This window comes from Cnephaeus nilssonii (genome assembly GCF_951640355.1).
Source record: "Cnephaeus nilssonii genome assembly, chromosome: 15".
NCBI classification, from domain to species: Eukaryota; Metazoa; Chordata; class Mammalia; order Chiroptera; family Vespertilionidae; genus Cnephaeus; species Cnephaeus nilssonii.
In genome coordinates this window covers 64,174,171-64,190,458 of record NC_137086.1, presented here as the reverse complement: position 1 = coordinate 64,190,458, position 16,288 = coordinate 64,174,171, and the positions used below count along the sequence as shown (strand labels likewise).

Here is a 16,288-nt window from a genome sequence, read left to right as displayed (position 1 = left end):
TATTTCTGATCTTATGGGGAAACTCTTTGTCTTCCCCCATTAAGTCTAATGTTAGCTGTGTTTCCCTAGAGACCTTTTTTTAGGTTGAGGAAAGTTTGCTTTATGTTCCTAGTTTGTTGATTCTTTTTACCAGGAAAGGGTGTTGGATTTTGGTTAAACACTGTTTCTTCATCTATTGGGATGATCATATGTTTTTGTCTTTTATTTACTAGAGGCCTAGTGCACAAAATTCATGCACGGGGGGAGGGGAGCCCTCAGCCTGGCCTGTGCCCTCTCGCAATCTGGGACCCCTTGGGTAAGGTCCCTAGGCCTGGCCGGTGATCAGGGCCTATTGGGGCTTTCCTTCCCCTGGCTGCCTGCAGTTAGCCCCGCCTCCCGCCACTGCCACTGCTTGCCATCTGTGCGGCGCTTTCCCCTCCCCCCCCCCCCCCCCCGCCCCCGCCACCGGTGGCCTCCCTCTGCGGGTGACAGGTGAGGGGTGCGATCGCTTGGCTGGCCTAGGCCTCCCTCTACGGGGCAATTGATCAGGGGGGTCCCCAAATCTATTGCCCTGCAGAGGGAGGCCCCGCCCACCGCAGCGTCGCCAGCTGGGTGGCCTGGTCCTCCCTCTGCGGCCACCGGCAGGAGGCAGCTGATGAATGTTTCTCTCTCATTGATGTATCTCTCTCTCTCCCCCTCTCCCTTCTTTCTCTAAAATCAATAGATACATTTTTCTAAAAAGTTTCTCTGTAGGTGAATGTGCTAGATTATTTTACTCTCAAGTAACATTTAGATCTTCTTTGTTTTCGTTTAAGTGCCAAGGATGACATTGATCTTGATGCCTTGGCTGCAGAAATAGAAGGAGCTGGTGCTGCCAAGGAACAGGAGCCACAAAAGTCCAAGGGGAAGAAGAAAAAAGAGAAAAAAAGGCAAGACTTTGAGTAAGTATATTTCAAATATATTTGCTTCTTATTAGCTTTGGTACAACAAGATTCACTTATTAAGCTAATTCCTTGCCTCAAATATATTTTAATCTTTTCTAGTGAAGATGATATCCTGAAAGAACTGGAAGAATTGTCTTGGGAGGCTCAAGGCATCAAAGCTGACAGAGAAACTGCTGCAACAAAGGTGAAAGATGGTTGTTAGCCAGCCTTGCTTCCTAGTGCCTGTTTTTAGGGAGCTGCTTTTGGAACAGATAAAGTATTCTATAAATTCTGATGCCAATAGGGGAAAAGCAAGTTTTAGGAAAGAAATAATGTCTTTTAAAACCTTTTACAGATAGAAAGATGCTTTACTTGGGATCTAAAGGTATTTTGGGATATGTTTACTGTTTATAAAATTGATATATTTGGAGATAGAACATTTCCTGTCTCTACCTTCAATTTCTTATATTGTTTTTTTTTTTCAACATTTGAATTTGGAAAGGCCTCAGAACAATGGGAAAGTGATAGTTATTTCTTATTTCCATCCCCCCTTTAAACTTGTGTGCCATTTGAATAAGCTGTAAATGTGTATTGTGATTAGTGCTGGCTTTAGAGCACCTGGATTCTGACATTGACTGTGAGTGTGAGATGTACCTGAGGACTAGGCTAGCTTTTGTTACTTAGTTGAGGTTTATATCCTTATAAAAAAGACTGTTTTGAAATTTTTTTGAGAATTTTTTTCATGTGTTCTTAATGAAGTATGTGACTGAGGAGTTTCAATTATTTATTTTAAAATAAAATATAACTCTGTTAATATTTCTAACGATGGAAATTTTTTAGCCAACAGAAAATAATGAAGAAGAATCCATCTCAAAACAAGATAAAAAAAAGAAAGGACAGAAAGGCAAAAAACAAAGTTTTGATGAGAATGATAGTGACGAATTGGAAGATAAGGATTCAAAATCAAAAAAGACTGCAAAACCAAAAGTGGAAATGTACTCTGGCAGTGATAATGATGATGATGATTTAAAAAAACTTTCTAAAAAAGCTAAAGGGAAAGCTCAAAAATCAAATAAGAAGTGGGATGGGTCAGAAGAGGATGAGGATAACAGTAAGAGAATTAAAGAGCGTCCCAGAGTAAATTCTTCAGGGGAAAGTGGTGATGATTCAGATGAATTTTTGCAGTCTAGAAAAGGACAGAAAAAAAATCAAAAAAATAAGCCAGGTCCTACAGTAGAGAGTGGGAATGAAGATGAAGACTCCTTCAAAATTAAGACAGTGGCCCAAAAGAAGGCAGAAAAGAAAGAGCGAGAGAGAAAAAAGCGAGATGAAGAAAAGGCAAAACTACGGAAGCTGAAAGAAAAGGAAGAGTTAGAAACTGGTAAAAAGGATCAGAGTAAACAAAAAGAACCTCAAAAGAAATCTGAAGAGGAAAGTGTAAAATCCAAGGTGACTCTTGATACTGGAACAGCCCCTGCCTCTGATGAGAAGGGAGAGGTGCACATAGCCGCCGAAGGTTGGTAAAATCATTGCAGCAAGGGCAAAAGGCTTGGGTTCATATTTAATTTAAGGTTTGATCATTATGCCCCAAAGTCATTTTCTTATTTGTCTGTGGTTATAAAGAAGCTTAATTGTAAGAAAGTCTTTAAAAAAACTATATCTATGTACTCTTTGAATTGATGTTTATGGTTAAAGATTTATATATAATACAAAATGTCTTTCAAGTGGTTTGTACACAGACTAGGATTTTTATAGAATTTCACTGTGATAAAAAATTTTTTGTTGTTGATAAAGAGTGGAAGTTGCCTAATGAAAATTTATTCTTCCCTGAGGATAGCTCGGTGTCAGGTGATAACTGAATTCTTTCCTGTTTTTATATTTATCAAAGTTTTTATTAACTTTAAAGAGAGAGGAAGCGGAGGGGGGCGGAGAGAGAGAGAGAGGGGAAACATGAAACAGAAACATCGATTGGCTACCTCTTGCTGCCCCTTAACTGGGGATAGAGCCCACAACCCAAACCGGGAATTGAAATGGTCACCTTTTGGTGCATGGGACAATGCTCAACCAATTGAGCTACCCAGGCCAGGGCTCTTTGCTGTTTTTAAAAACCCAATTCAGCCTGTGAATAGAAAAGTAAAACATACTGAAATTAGTTAACATCTTTTAAGCAATAGCCACTTTTTGGTACCATAACTAATTAACAAAAAATAAGCTTTATAGTTTTCCTCTCTTAATCAGAATAAAAGTTGTTACAGACCAAATAATTCACATAGCTTTTCTTTAGACTAGTAAGACTTTTAATGGGAAAATTGACATAATTTTTTAACCACTTGAAATATTATCTGGACATATTTGAAGAGAAACATCATGAAAGTAGTTTTATAACCTTTAGCTTTCTAAGCATAATACTGTAGAGTTCTTAGAATATAATTACCTATATTTTTGTATTTTACCCTTCTAATATCTTAAGATTGGCTTCATTCATATTATTCCCATCTTATAGAAGCAACACTAGCTAAGAATTAAGGCAAGAATTCAGACACTATGGATTAAGAGCTACATTAGATACAGCATATCTTCTTTTTTTAAATATATATTGATTTTTTACAGAGAGAGGAAGGGAGAGGGATAGAGAGTCAGAAACATCGATGAGAGAGAAACATCAATCAGCTGCCTCCTGCACACCCCCTACTTGGGATGTGCCCGCAACCAAGGTACATGCCCTTGACTGGAATTGAACCCTGGACCCTTCAGTCTGCAGGCCGACGCTCTATCCACTGAGCCAAACCGGTCAGGGCAATGCAGCATTTCTTCTCCCTGCTGACAAGATCTTGCTCTCTTCTTGCATCTCTCAGGACAACTCAGAGCAACACCAGCGTTGCAGGCTTCTAAGGAGGCTAACTTGGTGATTCTATGCTGTTCTAGGTGCTCAGGTTCTCCTGTGCTCTTCTGGATGCCTTGATGCCTACAGGCTCTAGCCTGCTGCTGACATCAGCTTCAGCCCATTATGGTTCTAGAATTCTGGGGTTTGCTCATCATTGCCTTAGGAAACTTTAAAACAACAACAACATTTTGTCTATTCTTTTTGGTAGATGACAATGAAGGAGACAAAAAGAAAAAAGATAAGAAGAAAAAGAAAGTAGAAAAGGAAGACAAAGAGAAGGAGAAGAAAAAAGGACCGAGCAAAGCCACAGTTAAAGCTATGCAGGAAGCTCTGGCTAAGCTTAAAGAAGAAGAAGAGAGACAGAAGCGAGAAGAGGAAGAACGCATAAAACGGCTTGAAGAGTTGGAAGCCAAGCGTAAAGAAGAGGTATGTTTTCATAAAGTTGCTGACATTGACATTGTGTTTAACTTTAAAATCTCTTCTCTATGAAATACCTCTAACCCTCTAAATCTATTGTCCAGATTTAAATAATAAGATGAAGAGGTACAGAAAATTCTGCCTTAATTTTCTGAGGTACAGACAGGTGTTGCTTATGTATCATTGCCAAGACATAGTCTATTCTCATGAATAATCATTATGTACGCCTTGGCTGGTGTGGCTCAGTGCTTAGGCCAACACTGGTAGATCCTAAGCACTGAAGGATCCTAAGCACTGAAGGATCACTGGTTCGATTCCTGGTCAAGGACACATGCTGGAAGGCTTGTTCCCTGGCCTTGGTTGGGAACATGCAGGAGGCCACCAATCTATGTTTCTCTCTCACATTGATATTTCTCTCTCTCTGTCTCTCCCCCTCCCTTCTACTCTCTCTAAAAATCAGTGGAAAAAATATCCTTGGGTGAGGATTAACAGAAAAAAAATTATGTACAACATTTAAAATATTTTCATTTGGAATCTCCTAACATAATACTTCGCATGTATCTCAAAAGCTTTGTTTGAAGTTTGGGTTTTTTACATTTAAATTTTATAATTGATTAAGCTAGTACAATTTTTGTCTGATACACTTTTATAGGAAAGATTGGAACAAGAAAAAAGAGAAAGAAAAAAGCAAAAAGAAAAAGAAAGAAAAGAACGCTTGAAAAAAGAAGGGAAACTTTTAACTAAATCTCAGAGAGAAGCCAGAGCCAGAGCTGAAGCTACCCTTAAACTTCTACAAGCTCAGGGTAAGTAGTATTTTTAATTAATGGGAAGAGTCTAGATGCTTCTCTCATGTAGTTGTATCTTTATAATGGTCAAAATGAAAATTCAGTTGTACTAGAACAATTCCTATGGAAATTCTGTGAAAAAGTCTAATAATGATAGGTGATATAATTTCCTTATTTAGGGAGATGACTTCTATACTACGTTAAAATTTTATGTGTAAATGATAGTGTGTGTATAAAAACATGGTTATTTTTTTGTCCCCCAAAACGAATGAAAATAGAGAATATAGTTAAATGAGTCCCCATTTACCCATCACTCAGTTTAAACAATGATCAATAAATACCATTTTTGTTTTGTCCTCCACCCACTTTTTTTCCCTTGTAGTATTTTAAAGTAAATTTCAGATACCATATTATTTTACTTTAGTATGTAGTTCTAACAAGTAAGGACATTTTACTTTTTAACATGAGTAGAATACATCTTCTAACAAAGTTAATTCCTTGATAGTAACTGATTTTTTGTCCATTTAAAATTTTTCCCCATTTGTCTCCAAATGCCTTTTATAATTGATTTAAAAAAAAATATCAGGATCCAGATGAGAGCCATAAAACAAGCTTTAAAACATTTGAAAGAATTAAAACAAACACAATAAAAAATAAAACATAATTAAACTGTGTGGCTGGTGGTCATAGTGGTTAGAGCATTGGTCTACACACTGAAGGGTCGTGCGTTTGAATCCTGATCCAAGGGAACATACCTGGGTTACAGGTTTGATTCACGCCCTGGTTGGGGCAAGTGCAGGTGTTAGCCAATCGACGTGTCTCTCTCATATTGATGTCTCTCTTTGCCCCCTTTCTGGCTTTCTCCCTTTCCCTCTCTAAAAATCAATGGAAAAAAATATCTCAGGTAAGGATTAACCAAACACACACACACACACCCAACAATCCTATCTAATAATAGACAAATATGCAAATTGACCATACCTCCGACACACCCACAAGCCACACCCACAAGCCAATCAGAGCGAATATGCAAATTAACCCAAACCAAGATGGCTACAGCCACAGAGAGCAAGGTTTCCTAGGTAACAGAGGAAGCCAAGTTTTCCGCCTGCCCTTGCCAGGCCTAAGCCTCCACTCAAGCTACAAAGTTTCAATTATAGAAGGTAAACAAATTCAAACAAATGGCGGCAGAATGGAGCTTGAGGGAGCAGGCCAGGGTTGCCGCTGGCAACAGGGGAAGCAAAGCTTTCCGCACACCCTGGCAGGGCCCACCCGCTTAAGGCAACAAAGTTCCAATTATAACCCCAACAGTAATGGCTGCCGACCTCAGAGGGAGCCCCAGGCTTGGCTCCGCTCCAGGCTACAAAGTTTCAATTGTAGAAGGAAAATAAATTCCAGATACCAGGGCCTCTGCTTGGGTTGCCAGGGGGCGTGGCCGGCCTGCAAACCACCACAGGCCCCTTGCCCAGGCTGCCCCACACCCCACGGGAACCCCCACCCTGATCAGGGACACCCTTCAGGGCAAACCAGCTGGCCCCCACCCATGTACCAGGCCTCTATCCTATCTAATAAAAGAGTAATATGCAGATTGATCGTCACTGCAACACACAATATAGCTGCCCCATGTGGTCAAAGATCCTGCCCCCATGTGGACACAAGATGGCCACCATAAGATGGCCAGCAGGAGAAGGCAGTTGGGAGGCACCCGGCCTGCAAGGGAGGGCAGTTAGGAGGCACCCTGCCTGCAAGGGAGGGCAGTTGAGAGTGACCAAGCCTGCAAGGGAGGGCAGTTGGAGGTGATCAACCCTGCAGGAGAGGGCAGTTAGGGGTGACCAGGCTGGCAGAGGAGGGAAGTTGGGGGCAAACAGGCTGGCAGCAGAGTGGTTAGGGGGTGATCAGGCTGGCAGGCAGAAGTGGTTAGGGGCAATCAGGAAGGCAGGCAGGCAAGCAGTTGGGAGCCAGCAGTCCTGGATTGTGAGAGGGATGTCCCACTGCCCATTTAGGCCCGATCCCTTCCTGCATTTGTGTGTCTGTTTGCTCTAAACGGGCAGTCAGACATCCCTCAAGGGGTCCCATATTGGAGAGGGTACAGGCTGGGCTGAGGGACAACCCCCCTCCGTGCACGAATTTCGTGCACCGGGCCTCTAGTTACACTAGAAAAGAATAATAGAAATATATTGAGAAAAATCCAGAAATATTTGAAAACTAGCGGCGGGGAAGGGGGGTCCTCTCAGCCCAGCCTGCACCCTCTCCAGTCTGGGACCCCTCGGGGGATGTCCCACTGCTGGTTTAGGCCGGATCCCAGGGATTGTGCCTAAACCGGCAGTTGGACATGCCTCTCACAATCCTAGACCACTGGCTCCTACTCACTCACCTGCCTGCCTGCCTGGTCGCCCCCAACTGCCCCCCCTGCCAGCCTAATCGCCCCCAACTGCACCCCCTCCCCCACACCAGCCTAGTCGCCCTTAACTGTCCTCCCCCCCCCCCCCCGCCTGGTTGCCCCCAACTGCCCCCCATGTCGGCCTGGTTGCCCCTCACGGCCCCCCCGCCTGCCTGGTTGCCCCACGAAGCCTGCTTGTTCAGTCGTTTGGTCGTCCCTCACTAACCCCCCTTTTGGCCTGGTCGCCCCACACAGCCTGCTTGTTCAGTCGTTTGGTCATCCCTCACCCTCCTGCTGACCTGGTCATAGGCAGCCATCTTGTGAGGGTGTTAGGGTTAATTTGCATATTACCTCTTTATTATATAGGATTAAACAACATACTTCTTATTGATCCATGAGTCCAAGAAGTCTCATTGAGAATTAGAAAGTAACTTAAAAAAATATATATAGCACAACAAAATTTGGAGGATGTGTCTAAAGCAGTTCTTAGAGGGAAATTTATAGCATTAAAATGCTTCTTTTAGTAAAAGAAGAAAGATTGCACATCAATAGTCTTCTGTTTCCCATCCTACAAACCAAAAATTAGAAGAGCAAAGTAAGCAGAAATAATGTGATAGAAAAAAAAAAAAAGAATCAATGAGGCCTCCTCCTCCTACCCTGCCTGCTCTGTGGCGGAGGCGATGGTGACGGCAGCGGTTGTCCCTGCCTCTCCGCCAGCTCCACCTCAGCCTGTCTCCCGGCCGTTGGCGTTTCGGGGAGGGGGCAGTAGTTGTAGATGCCAGTCCCTGCCTCACAAGAAGCTCCCCAATTGTTGCACAGTCTCACTGTTTGGGGAAAGTTTATGCTAGAAAACTGAAGGCAATTCATGGGTGAATATGATCAGATTTCTCCACCAAGTTCTCAGCCTGATAAGGAAAATCCCTTGTCAACTTAATGAAGCATTCAAAGAAGACATCTGACTCTTTTCAAGATGAACTTGAAGGTTATATCAAAGTGCAGAGAGCCAGAGGCTTAGAACCAAAGACAGATGAGAGAGGACTATTTGGAAACCTGTAGGGACAAAGAGGAGGTTGATTTCAGACCCAGGTATAGAATGTTTGATCAAAGACTCCCAAATGAAACCATCCAGACCCACCCAAGGTCATGCAGTGTTTCACAAACAGTGGAAAACGAGTTATCTCAGTGGCTACCAGCTCATGACAGTATGAGATACTGTGAATTCACCAGGGACTGTTTCTCAGAAAAACCAGCACCCCTGAACCTTAGTCATCAAGAGTATTATTATAGCTCATACAGTGTAGAATCTAGAGTTTACAAGCACCTCTCAGAAAACAGTACCAGTGCCCATAAAGCTGGTCATGAATGGATGCACCGGAAGAGAATACGGCACCCAGAAGGCAGAAAAAATCAGAGGAGAAACAGACCAAGCAGAAGAGGAAAAAAGGTTGTTAGGAAATAGGTTTGGACAAACACAAGAGCATCCAAAAAAGCAAAACAGAGGTAGAAACAGGATCAGTACAGGGAAGCTTAATCCAAGGGAGAGAAAAAGACGAGATGTAACCTCTAAGAAAGGATCGTAAGCATAGAAAAGGGAGAAAGGAGTAAGGCAATGAAAGGACAGAGGAGGAAGTGCTCTGGGACCAGTCTGTCCTTGGATTTTGAAGCCCTTGGGTTGATTCTCCTGAGGTTAAACTGAAAAATCATTGAGGAGCTTGGTTCTATGATGTTCATGTTCATAGCACTTTTCTCATGGAAACAGGTACTTTCACTTCTAACAAAGGCCAAGTGAACAGAGAGTATTTAGGCCTTGGCCGGGTAGCTCAGTTGGTTGGAGTGTGGTCCCAGTAAGCCAAGCTTTCAGGTTTGATCCCTGGTCAGGGCACATACAAGCAGCAACCAATGAATGCACAAATAAGTGGAACAACAAATTGATGTTTCTCTCATTCATATTCTCTCTCTCTCTCTCTCTCTCTCTTTCTCTCTTTCTCTCTTTCTCTTTCTCTCTCAAATAAATAAGCCCTTAAAGTATTTAGTATGTTTGATAACTCCAACATGGAAATTACTTTTCTTCATTTTCTAGAAACTTCATTACATTTTTCTTACATATAATGTAATTTCCCTTAATGAGAGCAGCTTTGCTTTTATTCATCAAACGGCTATGATGATGGAAATATTTTTCCCTTGGGAAGTCATTTATTTTAAATTGGAGGATTAATAGGCTTTATAGAATCTATTCCTTAATTGGGTTTGTTTTAATTTGGGGTGGGGTATTTTTGTATTCATTAGTTTTCTCAATTTACATTTTTTTCCTCTGCTAGATACATGTTTTTTTGAAGTTCTTTATATTTTATAGATTGAATAATGAAACATGAAATAGGTTAAAATTATCTTAGGTTACATATTTAAAAGTTTCAAAGAGTATAAAAAATTCATTTATAGTAAGTGCTTATAATAAAGTTCTAATTTCTAAAAAAAAAAAAAAAATAGAATGAAGCCAAAAACCAGTTCTTAAAAGTATTAAAATGATGGTAAGGGAATAAATGAGCAATTCTATACTCATAAATTCAAAAGCTTAAATAAAATAAGGCCATTCCTTACTAGATATAAACTACCAAAACTCACAGAGAAACACATAACCTGGACAGTCCTATATCTACTGTAGTCCCCCTTTAAATGTGGAGGATACATTCCAAGATCCTCAGTGGATGCCTAAAACCATGGAGTAACAAAACATATTGATGTTTTCTCCTACACTTACATACCTCTGATAAAGTTAGGCATAGTAAGAGATTAACAAGAACAAAAAGGAAAAATATAACAATATTAACTATAATAATTATGTGAATGTGGTCTCAAATTAAGACTACAAAGAGATATCACTACACACTTATTAGAATACATAAATCAAATAGAAATTAAAACATCTGTTTTAACCAAATGCTGGTGAGGATATTGAACAATTGATAATCTCATATATTACTGGTGGGAATGCAAAATTGTAAAGCCACTTTGGAAAACAGTGGACAGTTGCTTAGAAAATGAAATACGTATTTACCTAATGTGCCATAATTTCCACTCCAAAATCTTTACCCCAGAGAAATGTTCACGCAAAAACCTCTATATACAAATATTCATATCAGCTTTATTTATAAATGTTAAAAATTAGAAACAACTCAAATGTCCTTCAAGTGTCTATTGAATAAAGAAAGGAACTGTTCCATCAATACAATGGAATGCTACTCAGCAGTAAAAAGAAATGAAGTATTGGTACATACAACAAAGAGGATGACTCATACCTTAAGATGACAGCAGCCAGACTATAAGGTTCATTTCTGTGACATTTGGAAAATGCAAATCTTTGAGGATGGAAAACAGGTCAGTGCTGCCAGGGGCTAAGGATGTGAGCAGGATTTGACTACATAGAACCCACAGAGTGATGGAATTTTTTGCATCTTCATTGTGATGGTGGTTGCATAATTACACATTTGACCAAAGTCTTAGAACCGTACACCAACCTAATGGAATTTTATTGTATGGGTAAAATTTAGAATGCATTATATAAAAAAGAGGTTTTTCCATGAATGTCCTTTGTTATATATATTACGGTATGTATCTCTGAGGTGAATAGAATGTTATCTGTTTAAATACTATCTCTTAGGTGACATATAGGTTAGTATAAACCTGAAATTTTCCATTATCTCTCAGGTGTTGAAGTGCCATCAAAAGACTCTTTGCCAAAGAAAAGGCCAATTTATGAAGATAAGAAGAAGAAAAAAACGCCACAGCAGCTAGAAAATAAAGAAGGTTTGTATACAAAACAGTCTCATTTAGAAACTTATTTTTTTGCTTTTTCCCCACACTTTAAACAGAATGTCTTTAAAAAAGAAGTCAACAAATCATTAAAACTCGAAAAAGTACTTGTGTTTTAAAAATCTGGATCCTACCCTATAAATAACTTATTAAATTAAATTTTATTTTTTAATCTTTATTGTTGAGAAAGTATTACAGATGTCCCCACCTTCTTTCTCCCCTTTGTCCCCCTCCATTGGTTCCTGCCCCGCCCCAGGCTTTTGTCACCCTATTGTCTGTGTCCATGGGTAATGTATATATACATATAAGTTCTTTGGTTAATCTCTTTCCTCCCCTCTTCCCTCTGAGATTCTTTGTCTGTTCTATGTTTCCATGCCTCTGGTTCTATTTTATTCATCATTGTTCATTAGATTTCTTGATTGCTTATTTTGATTTTTACATTCAATTGTTGATAATGTATTTATTGCCATTTTATTGTTCATATTTTTTATATTTTTTATTTTTCTTCTTAAGAAGACCTTTTAACATTTCATGTAATGCTGGTTTGGTGATGAACTCCTTTAGCCATTTTTTGTCTGTGAAGCTCTTCATCTGACCTTCAATTCTAAACGATAGCTTTGCTGGGTAGAGTAATCTTGTTTGTAGATCCTTGCTATTTGTCACTTTGACTATTTCTTGCTACTCCCTTCTGACCTGTAAAGTTTCTTGAGAAATCAGCTGACCCTCCTGTGGGTGCTCCTTTCATAGGTAACTAACTGCTTTTCTCTTGCTTCTTTTTTTTTGTTGTTGTTAAATATATTTTACTGATTTTTTACAGAGAGGAAGGGAGAGGGATAGAGAGTTAGAAACATCAATGAGAGAGAAACATCGATCAGCTGCTTCCTGCACACCCCTTACTGGGGATGTGCCCGCAATCAAGGTATATGCCCTTGACTAGAATCGAACCTGGGACCCTTCAGTCCGCAGGCCGCGACTCTCTATCCACTGAGTCAAACCAGCTAGGGTTCTCTTGCTTCTTTTAAGATTCTCTCTTGGTCTTTAACCTTTGGCATTTTAATTATGATGTGTCTTGGTGTGGGCCTCTTTGGGTTCATCTTGTTTGAAACTCTTTGTGCTTCCTGCATTTGTGTGTCTGTTTCACCAGGTAAGGGAAGTTTTCTGTCATTTTTAAAAATAGGTTTTCAATTTTTTGCTCCCTCTCTTCTCCTTCAGGTACCCCCATGATGTGAATGTTGGTATGCTTGAAGTTGTCCCAGAGGCTCTTTACACTATCTTCATATTGGATTCTTTTTCTTTTTGCTCTTCTGATTGTTTTTTTGTGTGTTTTTTTTGCTTCCTCATATTCCAAATTGCTGACTTGATTCTCAGTGTCCTCTACTCGATTGTTGATTCCCTGTAAATTATTCTTCATTTCAGCTAGTGTATTCTTCATTTCTGAATGGTCCTTTTTTATGTTGCTGATGTTCTCACTAAGTTCCTTGAAGTTCTCACTAGGTTCCTTGAGCATCCTTATAACCATTGTTTTGAATTCTGTATCTGGTAGTTAGCTTGCTTCCATTTTGTTTAGGTTTTTTTCTGAAGATATTCTATTCCTTTGAAACATGTTTCTTTGTATCCACATTTTGGCTGCTTCCCTGTGTTTGTTTCTATGTATTAGGTAGAGCTGTTGTGTCTCCTGGAATTGGTAGAGTTTCCTTGTGTAGTAGGTGTCCTATATGGCCCAGAGGCTCAGTCTCCCCAGTCACCTGAGCTCAGCACTCAGTCTCCCCAGTCACCTGAGCTCAGTCCTGTGTGAGCTCTTTGCACTGTCCTGTTGTAGTTGAGTCTTGATTGCTGTTGGCATCACTGGGAGGGATTGACCTCCAGGCTAATCAGCTGTGAGGACCAGCTGTGACTACAGCAGAAGAGCTGTGTGCAGGAGACATCCCTATGGAGCAGGACTTGCTTCAGTGTGGCTTTGGTGCTCACCAAGTGCATTCCTTGAGTGTATTGCTCATGGATGTAGTAGGGTTGTAATCTGGTGTGATCTGAATCTGACCACTGAGTGCACTGGCTCTGGGACCTCCTGGGAGGTTCAAAATCAGCTATTGCCTGTTCCCTGCTTGGCCAACCTCTGCTCCCCCCCGCCCCCCCAAGTCATGAGCTACAGAACTATCTGTAAATTGCTGCTACCTGTGTTGGGCTTGGAGGTGCCCAGGAGAGGCCAAGCTGTGAATCAAGGCAGGCTGCTGCTAGTGCCAGGCCTGGGGCCACTTACCAAGAGGTATTGGGCATGCTAAGGCCAGCTGCTGCTTGTTTGAGAGATTTTAGGAAAGTCTGAAGCCTGAGCCATGACAGGCCATTTCATGTGGAAAAGCCACTGGAAACAGCTTGGGTGGGCCTGCAAATTGGGTAGGACCAGATCTCAGGGAATCACCATGGTGGGCAAACAGGTCTGAGCCAGATTGATGGACACTCAGATATGGTGCCTGATTGTTGACTCGGGGTAGGGGGCGGAGGAGCTCAGCAAAGGAACAATGACCTCTGCCAGCACTTTTGTCTGGGAGAAATCTACCCCCCCAGTTCTTGCCCTGATATCAGATAATTTAGGTCTTCCTCCTATGTCCCTGGATCCTTTCAAGCTGCTGCCCCACATCTGGAGCTCAGAGGGAGTGCGTCTGAATAGTGTGCTGGCCCTTTTAAGAGGAACTGCCTGGGACTCTATAATTCTTTGTTCACTCAGCCACAATCCCTGCTGGTTTTTTCAGCCTGAAGTTACAGAGACCTCTTCTCAGCACTGAAACCCTGGGCTGGGGGGGTCTGATGTTGGGCTGGGACCCCTGGCTCCTCATGGAGGACCCCCACAGCTCAAATGCTACCAGTGGGTATTAGACCAGCCTGTTCTGCACCTCTCCTCCTCCTACCAGTCTCAATGTGCCTTCTTCTTTAATTCTCTAGTGGTAGGACTTCCATTCGGCCAGCTTTTAGGCAGTTCTGAAGGATGTTCTGTAGTTTAGTTGTAATTCTCATGTGGTTGTGGGAGGAGGTTGAATACCGTGTTTACCTATGCTGCAATCTTGACCTGCCCCCTGAATAACTATTGTTAACTGGAAAGTGCAACTATCGTTTTCTTTTTTTCTCAATCTTCTGTATTTTCACATTCTGTTCCTTAAACAGAAAGAAAAACTATTTTCTGTAAAATATATGACTGATGCTTAAACATTTTTTGAACATGATAAAGAATTTAGGTTTATACTAATGATTTTTATTCAATACTTAACAGAGTACCCTATCAAAAATTATATACTGAAAAATATTAATTTGGTTTCTGCCCTTCACTCAGTATCTGAGCCAATAGAATTAAGTGCTGCTGTAGAAGTTGTGGAACAAGGCGTACCAGAAAAAGAAGAGTCACCACCTCCTGTTGAACCAGGCCAGTAGCATTGACTAATAAATTCCTATTAAGTAGCATTGATGTGTCCAAACTGTCTTAGTTATTAGTTTGGGGAAACCAGATATATGGCAGGGTGGCCTTTTTTTTATAGTCCTTTCTAAATAATTTCTTTTTATTTCCATGTTGCAAAAGTGTAAAAGTGAGCCTTGAATCGATTTGTGTGTTTTTTTGTAGAGAAAAATTTTTGTAGAGAGGATAGAGGTTTTTTATTTCCTCTGTTTCTATTGATGGGTCAGAAATCTTAGGTGGTACCAAGAAGAGCTGAAGTTCTTTAATCTTTCCAAAGAAAAATTGGAAGCATTTTTAATTAGAACTTTTTAAGAGTCATAAAAGTTATTATTTTTAAAATCTTCTTAGAGGTCAGCCTCTTATTTAGTAAATCAATTCGGTTTATTCAGTGTTTGTGTTTTTACGTTGGAGAAAGCCTCTGGCTTTCTTTTCCTTTTTTTTTTGTTAATATATCTTATTGATTTTTTACAGAGAGGAAGAGAGAGGGATAGAGAGTTAGAAACATCGATGGGAGAGAAACATCGATCAGCTGCCTCCTGCACACCCCCTACTTGGGATGTGCCCGCAACCAAGGTACATGCCCTTGACCGGAATTGAACCTGGGACTCTTGAGTCTGCAGGCTGACGCTCTATCCACTGAGCCAAACCGGTTTTGGCTCCTTTTTTTTTTTTTAAGATAAATATTGTTCTAATTCATGAGACTAGATATTGATAGGAAGCCACAGGCTAACATAATCAAGAGACTTTCAAGTGTTCAAAGACAGGAATGGGAGTAGAAACATTTGAGGATGTCAAGACTGACTATCCTGGGGGAAAAAATTATTGATAGTCCCTCCCCACATCCCCCCTGGTTCCCAGTGTAAAAAAATCATTGGTTTGGGTACATCTCAGCTTAGCATAATGAAACTAGAGAAATTCCAGTTGACATGCTTATAGCAGTCCGGGGTTGTGGGTGATATCTGTAGCAATAGAAAGACTTGTAAACTGGAAGAAGGCTGCTTCGGGCTCATGTTCCTGACTTGTTTCCTCCTCCTCAAGAAGACTTATCCAAACTTGCTGGCAAATGATGATTTTTCCAGGGAAGAAAATACTACATGTGCCCTCATCTTTTGAGAATAATTTTGCCTAATTGGATTTCAGTAAAAGTGTCATTGTTGTTAAGAACAATATTAAGTTTTTAATATTCAAAATAATACCTTTCTGACCATTTTTGAATTGTAAGCACAAAATCTATTCTAATTTTCAACTGGAGTAGAGATGTAGCTTTGTACATCCAATTATATAATTTATGTAGTATTTGTTATCTATAGAGGCTAAAGAAAAATAAACAAAATTCTTACGTGTATAAAATTTAGTTGAAAAATCAAAAAGAAGATATATGTGAAATTTCATTTGTCTTTAAGAATAGAGTGTGATCATGTGCTCTAGTGTACAGGTTGGGGCAAGAGTAGGTTTACAGTTACACGTACATGAAACAGTTTATTCTTGTACTAGAGGCCTGGTGCACGAAATTCGTGCATGGGTGCGGTCCCTAGGCCTGGCCAGCTATCGAAGCATGAGCGTCTGGTTTGGACCTCTGGGCCCTGGGCAGCACCTGGGATCCCAGTACCCTGTGTGCCACCTGAGTTATCGGGTCCCACTCACACCGCCTTTACCTGGCGCTGCCTG

At 40.7% G+C, this 16,288-nt stretch overlaps 1 protein-coding gene and 1 pseudogene across 3 annotated transcripts in view; both read left to right on the top strand.

The window, feature by feature from the left end:
* EIF5B (eukaryotic translation initiation factor 5B) overlaps positions 1-16,288 on the top strand; it is a 71,527-nt gene that overhangs the window by 13,645 nt on the left and 41,594 nt on the right. For both annotated transcript variants that reach the window (XM_079792368.1, XM_079792367.1), the window contains exons 2-8: positions 795-920; positions 1,023-1,107; positions 1,743-2,418; positions 3,995-4,212; positions 4,856-5,006; positions 11,074-11,172; positions 14,501-14,590. In XM_079792368.1, coding sequence (XP_079648494.1) covers positions 795-920; positions 1,023-1,107; positions 1,743-2,418; positions 3,995-4,212; positions 4,856-5,006; positions 11,074-11,172; positions 14,501-14,590 — 1,445 coding nt within the window. The remainder of the gene's footprint in view (positions 1-794; positions 921-1,022; positions 1,108-1,742; positions 2,419-3,994; positions 4,213-4,855; positions 5,007-11,073; positions 11,173-14,500; positions 14,591-16,288) is intronic.
* On the top strand, positions 7,496-9,289 carry LOC307112209 (lysine-rich coiled-coil protein 1-like; annotated as a pseudogene). The gene has a single exon. The product of its transcript is annotated as a lysine-rich coiled-coil protein 1-like (transcript).